At 34.7% G+C, this 12,989-nt stretch overlaps 3 protein-coding genes across 3 annotated transcripts; 1 reads left to right on the top strand and 2 right to left on the bottom strand.

The window, feature by feature from the left end:
* Positions 1–934: 934 nt before the first annotated feature.
* Positions 935–3,397, top strand: LOC120266526 (protein SUPPRESSOR OF MAX2 1-like). Its single transcript, XM_039274167.1, has 3 exons — positions 935–1,992; positions 2,083–2,221; positions 2,315–3,397. The coding sequence occupies exons 1-3, from the start codon at positions 965–967 to the stop codon at positions 3,134–3,136; spliced, it is 1,989 nt and encodes a 662-aa protein (XP_039130101.1). The 5' UTR covers positions 935–964; the 3' UTR covers positions 3,137–3,397.
* Positions 3,398–8,693: 5,296 nt separating this feature from the next.
* LOC120267821 lies at positions 8,694–9,815 on the bottom strand. The gene has a single exon (XM_039275502.1). The coding sequence runs from the start codon at positions 9,761–9,763 to the stop codon at positions 8,855–8,857; it is 909 nt and encodes a 302-aa protein (XP_039131436.1). The 5' UTR covers positions 9,764–9,815; the 3' UTR covers positions 8,694–8,854.
* A 1,516-nt stretch (positions 9,816–11,331) lies between these two features.
* LOC120267547 (RING-H2 finger protein ATL56-like) lies at positions 11,332–12,152 on the bottom strand. Its single transcript, XM_039275227.1, has one exon. The coding sequence runs from the start codon at positions 12,138–12,140 to the stop codon at positions 11,634–11,636; it is 507 nt and encodes a 168-aa protein (XP_039131161.1). The 5' UTR covers positions 12,141–12,152; the 3' UTR covers positions 11,332–11,633.
* Positions 12,153–12,989: the final 837 nt, after the last annotated feature.

Below are 12,989 nucleotides of genomic sequence, written 5' to 3'. Positions count from 1 at the left end.
CATTACTTTATTTCCATATCCATCGTTTATAAGGCATAGTACAAGTGCAACAAATAATAATAATAATAATAACAATAACATCAAGTGTAACATGAAACTAAATATATCACATAGGCACAATCATAAGAATATCTCAAACATGTCCCAAGTCTTTAAAAACACATAATATTAATCTATCCATATTATAGAAAATAATCTATTAAAAAAATTGTCCTAGAAATGGAAGACAATGCCAAAGACTAAGAGTAAATAAATAATTATTGAAAAAGCCAAACAGATGGTAAAGAGAAAAAAAAGTGATGAGAAAAAGGCATTGGGGAGCAGCCAGCATCAAGCATATAATAAAGAAAAGAGAATAAAAATAAAAATAAAGGGCCCTTTTCCACTTCCACCAGCCACCTGTTTTTTATTTTTATTTTTACATAACAAATTGGGAATCGCGTAAAAGTCAAGTATAAAGGGGAGAAAAAAAAAAGTAACCCATATATCAAAAGTGGTGGGGGCTTTATTGTAATTGTAATTATGATCATGATAATTATAATTTATTTTCCTTTACTAAATATTGAAAGGAAAAAAAATATTTAAAATTTAGGAGGCTTGGAATGAATCAGTTTAACATATGATTATGAATTCAATTAATTTTATCCAAAAATCTAAAAATTCCACTTTAAATTCATATCAACATTTTCAGAAAATTGAAAAATAAAAAAATCCTTAGGAAAAAAAAGAAAAAAAAAACCAAATAATAAAAAAAGAAGATCATATTTCAACCGGCCAAAATCCTTCAATTTTCCTCTTTTCCCATTTAATTTCTCTTTCTAGAAAACGCGTATTTAATTATTTAATTATTTATTTTAATATAATAAATAAGAAAACACGTCTGCATGCGGTCTTCGTATTCAAAGCGCACGATGCATTAAAACGAAGCCCTCTCGGCCTTGCGTTCATTCAAAGAGAAAACAAAATGAGAGCCGAGCTTGCCACCGTCCGGCAAACCCTAACGCCGGCGGCCGGAGCCGTACTCACAGCCGCCATATCCGAAGCATCCCGCCGTAGCCACAGTCAAACCACGCCGCTCCACGTCGCCGCTACGCTCCTCGCCTCGCCGTCAAGCATGCTTAGGCAAGCTTGTCTCCGTTCACACCCCACCACGTCTCATCCTCTCCAGTGCCGCGCCCTCGAGCTCTGCTTCTCCGTCGCGATAGACCGTCTTCCGAAGACCTCGTCGGCGGTGGAACCGCCGCTGTCGAACGCGCTGGTTGCCGCGCTGAAGCGGGCGCAAGCGCATCAGAGACGGGGGTGCCCGGAGATCCAGCAGCAGCTGTTGCTGTCGGTGAGGGTGGAGCTCGAACAGCTCGTTGTCTCCATCCTTGATGACCCAAGCGTGAGCCGGGTCATGAGAGAAGCTAGCTTCTCTAGCCCCGCCGTCAAGGCCGCGATTGAATCCAAGAGCGTGTGCAAGAATTTAAAACTAGAAGCTCAGCAAGTGAACACCAGAGCTGAGGAGGTGAAGCGAGTGATGGAGATCTTATCAAGAGCGAAGAAACGGAACCCGGTGCTCGTTGGTGAAGCCGGGGCAGCGTCTGTTTTGAAGGAAGTGCTGGAAAGGGTTGAGCTCGGTGAGGTGGCCGGAGTGAAGGCGAGAGTTGTAGCACTTGGGTCGGAGATGAAGGTAGGGGAGGTGGAGGAGATGATAGAGAGGGAGAGAGGGAGTAGTGGAGTGGTTGTTGATATGGGGGACTTGAAGTGGGTGATGGAGAGTGGTGGTGCGGTGGTTAAGGAGATGACGAGGGTGTTGAAGCGGTTCACCGGAGTTGGCGGTGGTGGTGGTGGTGGTGGATGTGCGAGGGTGTGGGTCGTTGGAACGGCTACGTGTGAGACTTATTTACGTTGCCAGGTCTACCACCCTTGCATGGAACGTGACTGGAATTTGCAGCCAGTTTCCATTGCCTCTCGTCCTCCTCCTCCTTCTCCTCATTCTCTGTTTCAAAGGTCAGTCTCTAGCTATTTCTCTTTCTCTTACTCTTTCTATAGAAATAGAGGAAAAGTTTTGAGTTTTGGATGGATGATGGATAAATGCAGAAATGGGATGGTGAGTAGCATGGGGTTGATAAGTGGAGAACAAGGAGTTGATGCTTCTCGGACTTATGAAAAGCGTGAATCATTGAACATTTTGCCACCATGGCTGCAGCTTGCGACTGCTGCGTGTCGTCCTTGTCAGGTTTTCTCTCGGTCAGGCATTTCTTCAAACATCTGTTGATTATTTTTTGTTTTTGCATATCAAGTGTTTGTTGTTTTGTCTCTATGGTTATAGGTGAATGAACAAGAGGCTAATTGCAAAGAAGCAAGTCATCCAGAAAGCCCAAAGACCGATTTAGTACTCGGGAGAACAACAAAAGATATAGATACATTCAAGAAGTTGCTCCAAGGCATCACTGAGATGGTTAGTTGGCATCTGGAGGCTGCTCCCTCGTCGGCGATCAATGCCGTGATGCAGACAAAGCCCCGGGGTGACAAATGGTTATTGTTTTCAGGCCGAGATAGAGTTGCCAAGACCAAGATGGTCACTGCTTTGTCCGAGCTAACGTTCGGCTCTGGTCCGATCTATGTGAGCTTTGATGATGATTTTGAGTTAGACAAAAACTTTCGCGGTCGGCAATTAGTCGATCACGTTGTCAATACCATAAAACACAACCAATTTGCCGTAATTGTGGTCGAAGACATCGATAAAGCGGATGTTCTAGTGCAAGGGATGGTAAAGCACGCCATTAAACACGGCCGGCTCATCGATTCCTACGGTCGAGAAAGCAGCTTAGGAAATGTCATAGTCATTCTCACCGCAGAATTGCCCCCGGAAGATCTTGAATACTCACATGAATCAATTATTCACTGTGAGCAGAAAATTCTGCAGCCAGCAGATTCTAGTAGTCATGTAGAGAATTCATTGGGTAAGCGAAAAGCCGACTGGATGAGCAGCAGTGAAAGGTCGGAGAAGCAAAGAAAAGACTCATGCTTGTCTTTCGACCTGAATTTGGCAGCTGAAGTTGATGAGGACTCATTGGAGGCCTCGCAAAACTCTAGTAACATTACTATAGAACATGAGCTCATTTCTATCAAAAAATTGTCGAAATGGTAACATCAATTTCTTATATGATCGACGTTCTAGACAACATTAATATCTTCAAGTACATCGACTTCGATCTTAGAGATCTTGGAGACTATATGCAGAAAATTTTCAAAATAACTAGTAACACATTTGGCCAAAGCCATTTGTGTAATTTGAGCTCATATGGCTACAGAGAATTTGTGATTTGTTTAGGGGCTTATATGTAAATACAATGGTGTTTAGGAGATGAAGATGGATATTAATTAGCAAAGTATTGCTGAGATTAGTGATATTTGTACCCAATTACTTTTCTGAATGAATATTAATTAATCATTCTGTTAAGCTATTGCTTTTAATTTATTTTCTAAAGGTGTTTAACTTATAGCAAATGATTCAAAACAGTTATTATGATGAATACATCAAACCTTCTAACCTTCTATGTACGATGATAAGAAAGATGAGTTAAAAAGAAAATTAAAAATAAGGAAAAAATAAAAGTTTTGAAGTTTTGTATTTACTAAAGTGATATATTAATGAGGACCAAGTTTTTTTTTTCTTAAAAAAAATAATATTATAAATGACTAAGATTAATCCCTTTAGGGGCCATTTGGTATGGGGGAAAGTAACAACCTGGAAAGTTGAGGTTGTGAAAAGCTTTGATATTTTTGGTTGAAAAAAAACCATGTAAAGTAATGGTCAAATTGCAATTGCTTTCCTTTTGACCAATGAAAAAGATTCACAGAGGGAGGGGGTGTGAAACGGATTACATCATGGGTGGGAAAGTATGAGAAGTAAAATTCCAATTTCACTTTTTTCTAATATTAAAATTCTTCTTCTTGTCCTGTCTTTTTTAAAAAAACCCTAACTTTAGTGAAGAACTTCTCCACAGTTTCCTTTTCAAAACCATAGCGCAAGCCAATCTCGTTAAATCATATAATTTTTTGTAATTTTTTTAAGAATATTTTCTTATTGCCTTGATATTGTTTTATTAATAATGGATTCTTATTGAAAACTCATTGAAAAAAATATGCACAATACCTTTTCTTAAGGTGAGAGCTATTCACAAAAAAATTGCCAAAATTCATATAGAAAGCGTGCCTCTAGGATAAAGTTCGGATAATCATATTTCTCATAATAGAAAAACAAAATTAAATATCTACTTTTGCCGGGTATATAAGCAATTTTCTTAATTTATTTATATATAAACCATTGATTAATGTGAAAATTAAAACATAGTTAAAATTAAAATAATTGATATTCATTGAAGTGTAAAATTGAGAATAAACATAACTTTGCATGGAAGGGTTATTCATAACAAACAAAGGAATTCATTTTGCATGTATTATTACTTTACAGGGAAAGTAAATACAGGGAAAATGAATGCAAGGAAATACTTTACAGGGAAAATGTTTCCATGCAAAATACCAAACTGGCCCATATTAATTTAGTATCATAAGCATTATTTTTTAACTTTTACATTCTACTACACTCTTTTAGTAGAATAAAGTAGTATAATATTCCGAAAACTGTTTAGATTTTTTTGCTTTAGTATCATAGATTTATTGAAATTTGTTGAAATTGATATGTTATGACTAATTTGATCAATTTTTTTTATTTTAACAAGGATAGTTTTATTATTTAGTTATGTTTTATCTTAATAAATTTTTTATGCTAAGATTTTTAGAGTACCAAAAAATTATAAAACTACAGGGTACTTGATTGTGGCATAGTTATGCTCACTATTTCCCAATATTACACACATTCATTTGATAGAGTATTAAATTACCTGTCACGCTAGTTGAATGTAATATTAGCCTAAGATAATATAATATGCATATATATATATATATTCAAGTTTTCTCTAAGCTTAATAACAAAAGAAAATAGTAGAAGAGTGAAGAATGAATTGTCCAATCAAAGAAATTTATTAAATAAAATAAACTTGAGTAATTTTAGATTCCATAACAATTTGAGGTTTTTTGTCATTATACTTCCTTTCAATATTAAAAAATCAAAACATTTATTTATGTTTTTTTTTACCAATAATAATCAGTTCAAGTAAAAATTACTTAAGAAAAAAACACTAGATTAAAAATACTTCCCGATTCTTTTTAAAAGCCAATCTAAACAAATCTATTAATACAATAATAATAATTAAAATTTTGTCATATGAACTAATTAATTAAGTGGAAGATGAACAGTGATACACTTTGAAAAGGAGTAAAGCAGTTGGAAAAGGTTAAATTGGCAAAGTTCTAAGAAAGAAACACAATGGTGCGACTCCAAGGCAACACAACGCTGCACGGTGGGGCTCTGATAATACATTACAACTGTGTCAGATATCTTCATCTTTTCTTTTCACATTCAGTGCCATAAATCACCTTCCATTCCTTTACATTAACCAAACCCCACACACGCGAACGTTGCTATCAACCGTTGGATTTTAATTCAACGGTTCTACAGTATATCATAAATAGTATTATTATACCATTCAATCAATTATTTCTACTAGACTCATTCTAAAATCCAAAACTAAACTAATCAACTTAACCTAACCCATAATTAGCTCTCAATGTAGCTACTTAATGATTATTGTGCTCGTTTATGGACGTTGAACGTCCACAGATGACGTTTTCTCATATATATATATATATATATATATATTATTTACTTACAAAAGCGAGAGATAGAGAAGTAAATAAATATATTAGTTATGATGTGGGTGAATTAACACATTGAACAATTATAGCTCACTACGTGTGTTTAATTCCACAATAATAGATTATTTTGCCATGCAATTCTGAAAAAGGTAAATATTATGAAGATCTTGGGACCGAATATATAGCGAATAAACAACAATCTATAGCATTAGGTCAGTGAATAATGTGTGAACAACAATACTCTTTAGTGTTGTGGCTATAGAGGTGAGAATCCATTGGTCTTTCCCGTGGCTCTCATCCAAACCCTATATAATGTTTATCATTTATAAATACAATTAATTACTCCCTCTATACCTTTTTAGTTGTCATGTTTTTGAGCTCTTGTTCCTTTTTTACTCGTCGCATTAAAAATTTTGTGTAGCATTAAATAATTTTTTCCAAATTTACCCTTTAATTTAATGTACTTGTACAATTTTCAATAAATCACAATCAACTAAGCATTAAATTCTATATTTCATTAGTGACATTTTAAATAGGAATAGTTTTGGAAAGTAATAATTTTTTTTTATAAAATATAGATAACCAACTAATTTTAATCGGAGGGAGTATTTTATAAATTATAATTTTAACAACATTAACTTTTCATTTACGAGGAAAATAAAATACCAACTCCTCTATTATAAAAATAGTAATTTTTGTATATAAATGAATGCAAAATATAATCATGACTGTTTGATCATAATTATATTATCTTATTTATTATTTATTTATTATTTGATTTTATTCTCAAATGAACCAAAGTCTTCATTGTGTGTGTGTATTACGTTTGTTTTGTTAAGAAGTGGACTTGGTCCATTTAAACATTGAAGGCATTGGCTAACTCCATTGTATCTAGTCTCTTTCAACCTTAGCTTTTTGCTCAAGAGGTCCCCCCAATTGCGGTGGTTTTGCATTCATTGTTTTCATGTACATTGCTTTCTTTGTTTTGAACCATCTTGCACATAAATACCATCGCATCAAGAACTTGAGAATATATTTATTGATACATCTAAAGTATATATATATATATATATATATATATGGCTTATTATGTTACATTTACATGTTTGAACTTGTGTCTTTATTTTATTGGCTAAAAAAAATTATTATTTATTTATCTTGATATAGATATTCAATAATTTTGTATATGCATTATATATATATAATGCGAAAACAACTAATAAATACTGTCGTGTTAAATGTAAGAATCACATTGCATATTGCATTGAAACTCAAGTGTGGATAACTCTCTCTCTCTCAAATTGGGTTGATGAGATAAAACAAAGAAGTCAATCCAAACAGAGTGACAAGCTTGTTATGGCAACAATTTGGGACCCATTTTCATTCACTTTTCATGTCCTTCTCCATTCATTGCCTTTGCCTATTCACACCTTCTTATCTTCCTCTTTTTATTTATTTTATTTTTTATTTTCTGGTCATTGACACGACTACAGTAAAATTCTGAAAGATTTATAAAAAATAAATATTTTAATTTAAAATCATCAGTTTAAAGGACCTATACCGTTGATCTTTATTACTATTCATTTATGCTAACTCAGTCTTAATATTTAGAAAACAATAATAGCAATTGGTAAGGAACTCAAGTTGAATTTATAATAATGAAAGACATGAAGTTATTCATTTTGAACACCGAAATTAATCATGCACTCTTAACTAGTGAAGTGAGTATCACTCCCCTTAATCATAATCTTTGAAAACATGAATGAATAAATAAGTGCCTTTTTGGCAAGCCCCCCAGATGCAAACAACTCATGACAAGGATTCTTATTTTTAACTTTTTTTTAAAGCTAGTAACAATTATAAAGATCAAGATGCTTTTATATATCACTCCAAAAAGGTTGTGTCCCTAGTTTTCTCACCAATCCTATCTCTATATATTGATTGATAGATATAAAAGATATATATATATATATATATAAAAATAGAAAAGAATACACACACCTATCAAAGTTCAACACATGCAAAGTTGATGGATAGATTGAGATTGAGACATAGCCTTAAAACGAAGGGGGGTGGGGGATTTAGAGAGTTGAAAGGAATCTATTGTTGTTCACATCCATCCAATACTTCTATATGTTCACAACTTTTTTTTTTAAATAATCTTCTTTTCACTTTTACTTAAAATTCTCTCTCTTTCTCTTTCTCTTTGTTTCACTTTTGACTTGCATGCAATTTTCAGGGGAAAGGATTGATTATGCATGCTCTGCTTTGGGATATGATTTAAAAGAATGGTGAAGAGAATGAGATCATGTTTTTCTTTTTTATCTTACAATAATCAGAGTCAACAGTTAAAAAGCAGATTGATATGATTTATTTTAATACTTTGTTTTGTTTTGTTTTTTAAATTTTAGAATTTAGAATTTCACAACACGACAAAATGTTATAAAAATGATGTGCACTTTTAAATAATTACCTGATTAATTTTAATTTTTGTTTATTAATGTGTCCTTTATATTTGTAAACAATAAAAATTCATGAGAGTTATATGAAGTTTAAAAATTAAAATTCATGTCCGAGCCCACACTGAATGAAGAAAAATAATAGAGACAGAAAATAAAAAATAATATATATATATATATATATATAATCAGAAAAAGAAACTAGATTTGAAAGAAGCTTTTGAATGAGTGTTACTAGTTAAAATTTACAATGAGAAGAAGACAAGCAGCACTTTATGTGCGAAAGCTGAAAAGGAAGCATACTACATAGCACTGTGTTGGGATTGCTATGCTTCCAAACACATTTTATTTTATTTTATTTTATTTTCTTTTTAAAAGGACATTCAAACACATTCAAACATGCAACTCACACCCACATTTATTCATATCAAAACAAGAAACATTCAAACTACTTCTGACTCCATATTTCCTCCTTTTCCATTCAAGAGCCATACAATGACAAACTGATATCTTTGATCTTTTGATACACAAGATAAACATGAACAAACTCACAAGAGTTCTAAATTCACATATGAAAAGAAGAAAGCAAAGTTTAACTTAAAAAAAAGGACTAAAAAGAAAACAACACATCAAGGAGCAATTTCAATGTTTGAAGTATAAGGTAGCAAGCTAAACAGGCCAGACGCCACCTCACCTCTTCCTCTTTCAAAGCTCTTCTTGCATTCACGGTAATACACAGTGAATATTAGATGGTTATAGAACAGACAAAGGCTGTTAACAACTTTTAACACCAACTTCAATACCACAAACATTAGTCCTCCTTGTTCATCACTAGGAAATTTGGAAATCAAATAAGTAATAAGAAACACCACACCAATGAGTGCAATACCATGGAGCTTTCTCCTTCTGATCAATCCTGCTGCCTTACGCATAGCGCTATATCCGCAGCAGCTTTCTTCAACCACCGATATCACGAGGCTCGCATTCTCTATGAGGTGAACTAAAGCATTAACATAGATTACAAAAAATGTCAATGCTAACAGGGCAACGAAAGCAATCGAGAGGGCCAAGCCATTGGGACTCATCATCTTCAAGAAGAAACCAAACATAAAGAGAATGGCAGGGGAAACAAAGAAGACTAGTGCTGTGCAAATGGTAGTGATTAGTGAACCTTTCCATGTCCTATTGATCTTCAACATTAGTTCCTTCATCCCGAAGTGACTTTCATTGCATGACATGACTGCTAGGTGAACATTCAACAATGCTAAGAGTTCACCTAATATGGTCTGAAAAGGAAAGATTTTGAATTCTCCTTGGTCGATGTCAGGAAATGCACGTTTAATTAATGGCAGCTGAGTGGCTATGGGAACAAGATCCAGGACAAGGTGTTGATCTAGAATTTGGAAGAAACCTATCATGAAATGGATAAGCACTGTGGCCAATATGATTGTTGCAACACTGATCTTCCAGGTTTTGAGTCCAGCAAAGAGAGCTTCCTTTAGAATACCCAGGATACCAAGCTTCTTATGGCACTCCATTGCTCCTTCTTAGGTAGTGATAGACTTCCCCATAGATAAAAAGGCATCCTATGAGGGCAAGCATACAGGTAATTGCTTGGTTGCTTCATGGGTAGTGGTATAAATCAAAATCAAAGTCAAAGTCTACGCCTTGGAGGTAATATATGCTATGAGGGCAAGCATACAAGTATCAAAAGTCTTCACCAGACAAATAATGAAATACAAGATGACAGAAGGGTTCCCTGGAAACATCTTCGGTTGTGAATTTATTTAATAACCATGATATTGTTTTCCTTCCAGAAAGCAATGTCTCACGGAATGGTTGACCTGACTCAACCCAAATACTGTGTTTGCGGTACAAACATGTGATTGCAAGTTTGCAACTTACCTCATTGACTCAAGCAACATCTTAGCAAATTATCTATGCTCAACAGAACTAATCCCTCATGTTTGTCCAGCAGCTCAATGTCAATGCATTACAAAATCACCTACCTCAAAGTCAGTTAACCATTAAAAACAACAGATAGCAATAATGATCATTTCAAGTGGCTACTAATTCATCTAATTACAAAAGTTTGAATTCACAAATATAATTATAATGGTTTTCTACTATTTGTTCCAGGTGTGAAGTGAAATTACTATTCTGAATATAATTTGAATAAAAACTTACTTTGCAAATTGATTGGTAATTTTACATAAAGTCACTGATTAAGGCACTAAAATAATTGTCAGTCTTATACAACATGCAACCAAATACTTTCAAAAACTATCAAATATGATTGTAACAGCTAACGACTAATCTACAGCTGATGTTCTACCGAAAACATTTGGGCTCTGACATAAGACCGTCAGCAAGGAAATTTATTCTGCCTAACACACTTATCCATTATCCACTGCATCTTCCCTCACTCCTATAGTAAATGTCTCAAGAAAATATAGTCAAGAAAGTATATACCCTTCTGATCAACATTATGAGAAGTGGTAAACATTGAGAAAATGGGAGCCGATATTAATAAAAAAAACTAAACATTGAAAAGTTCAGATATCTGGACAAAATATCAGAAATATAATTCATTCACTCAGGGAGAGGTCATGAATTTCAACTAGTAAAAATATGAAAATTTGCACAAATTCCATTTGCCGGAGTCACATGCAACTGTTCAATCTTCAACCATCGATAATTCAAATTAACCAACAACTAATCAACCCAGCACAAGGCATTTGTAGTACATGATTGAAAAAAAATGTAAGATTTACACTTAAATCAACTGTTGTTTACAGCCATCAGATGAAGAAGCACCAGTTCACCAAACTATAAAAACTTCCAATTATCTGATTCAATGTTTACAGTTTTCAAATGTAAATCAGAAAACCACCAACACATTCAAGAATTTCATCCAATCCTAACAACAAGAACAACAATCAAGAAAATTGCAGCAAATAATTAGAAAAGAAAGAACAATTACATAAACATAAACCAATGTTTACAGTTTTCAGATGAAAATCCACTGATTCAGCAATCATTCAGAACTTTTCAAGGATTTCATCCACAGTTTACACCTTCCATAAAAATCAGCAAACCACCAACAAATCAAGAATCTCATTCAATAAACAGATATAGAATTGCATTTTTTCAGTCATCTCATCCGTGAGTCATCATCACACTGGACCTTAATTTTATTGAATTCAATTCTCTACATGCCCTTCCTAAACCAACATCAATCATACAACAAGAACCAAATCAAAAGTTAACACAACCTTAAATTATGATGTATATATATCATAATTGAAAAAAGCAAGGATTTTTACAATAAAAAGGAGCAAAAACGTACTTTTTATATACATTAGCCAAAACCCCTAGAAAGGAAGAAGAAACAAAAGACGGGGAAACTCACGGATGAACACCACCGGAGGATCTCACAGGGCGACGGCAGATCGGGCACGCCGGCGTCTTAACGAGCCACTTATCAACGCACGGCGCATGAAATTCATGCCCGCAACCAGGAATAACCCTAACGCGATCCCAATCCCGGAAAGCCTCCAAGCAAATCGGGCAATCCGAAGCGCCCATGGATGCGCGAGAGTACTTCGAGCAAGGGAGGAGCTTGAGATCCTTCGTAGAGAGGCCGGGAGAAGGGGAGGGAGGGGAGGGGTGGGGCCTGCGGTGGAGGGCGCGGCCAGCAACGAGGAGGTGGAGGAGAACGAAGGCTGCGACGCCGGCGAAGAGGAAGAAGAGGGCGAGCGCCGTCACCATGACGAGGGCTTGGAGGACGGCGGCAAGAAGCCGGGCGGCGCCGCCGCTGAGGGGTTTCGACGGCGACGATTGGCTGGGGGTTTCCATCGAACGGTCGAGATTGGCCGGAGCCATCGTAGCGACATCGACGAACTCGGTCGTCATCAAGAGAGGAAGAGTGATGGGATTGGTTTGGTCGTGAAGTGCGGGTTATATACATAGATCCGATAAGGATGGCATACATCTACCCGTTCATTTCATTAAAATCGTATCTCGAGGCATATCCAACGTGTTACAAATGAGCTTACACTGCGGTTATTTGGATGGTGCGGGTGACTTTAACGGGTTGGATTTGGACTAGAATCCGATAGGTTGGTTTACATTCATACCCTTCAAAAGCTGATAATTGCACTGATACCCCTATATTTACAAAAATAAAATAAACAGTTAGTCATTTTTTTTTTGAGTCATTACTGAACATCGTGAAATAAATGCAAACATTGCACTTGAGTTTTTTGGTTCATGTTTTTGAATTGAATGCAAAGTTTTCAAGCAGTTAAGAAGGTCAGTGATCAATGAATTCAATTTTTTCAGAACATGATCCACAGAATTCACTGATGATAAAACTTTTCAGATAAATTTCTCATTTCAGAAGCATTCACTGCATTTATTGTCATTCATGGTTGTGGCCATTACTTCTTTTCTTGAAATTTTGATTTGAAATTTCTGAATACGATATTAATGGCAATAAAATCAAAAGTTTTGAGTATAGGATGGTAAATGAGCAGTTGCTTTTGATAGTTTCTTCTTTTCTAAATTTGGATCCTATTAATATAAAAAAAATTGATAAAAACACAGAAAAAGTAGATAGTGAAAAAAATTTATTTTAAGAGTATTATGTATGATAATAATCATTTTTTTTTTTTTTGCCTTTTTTATGTCATAATAAAGCATGGTATTACAAAATAAGCATGATTTGTTAGTTATAATAAAGCTATTTTTTTTTTAATGAAT

This window comes from Dioscorea cayenensis, chromosome 8 (genome assembly GCF_009730915.1).
Source record: "Dioscorea cayenensis subsp. rotundata cultivar TDr96_F1 chromosome 8, TDr96_F1_v2_PseudoChromosome.rev07_lg8_w22 25.fasta, whole genome shotgun sequence".
Taxonomy (NCBI): Eukaryota; Viridiplantae; Streptophyta; class Magnoliopsida; order Dioscoreales; family Dioscoreaceae; genus Dioscorea; species Dioscorea cayenensis.
This window is presented reverse-complemented; position numbering and strand designations above follow the sequence as displayed.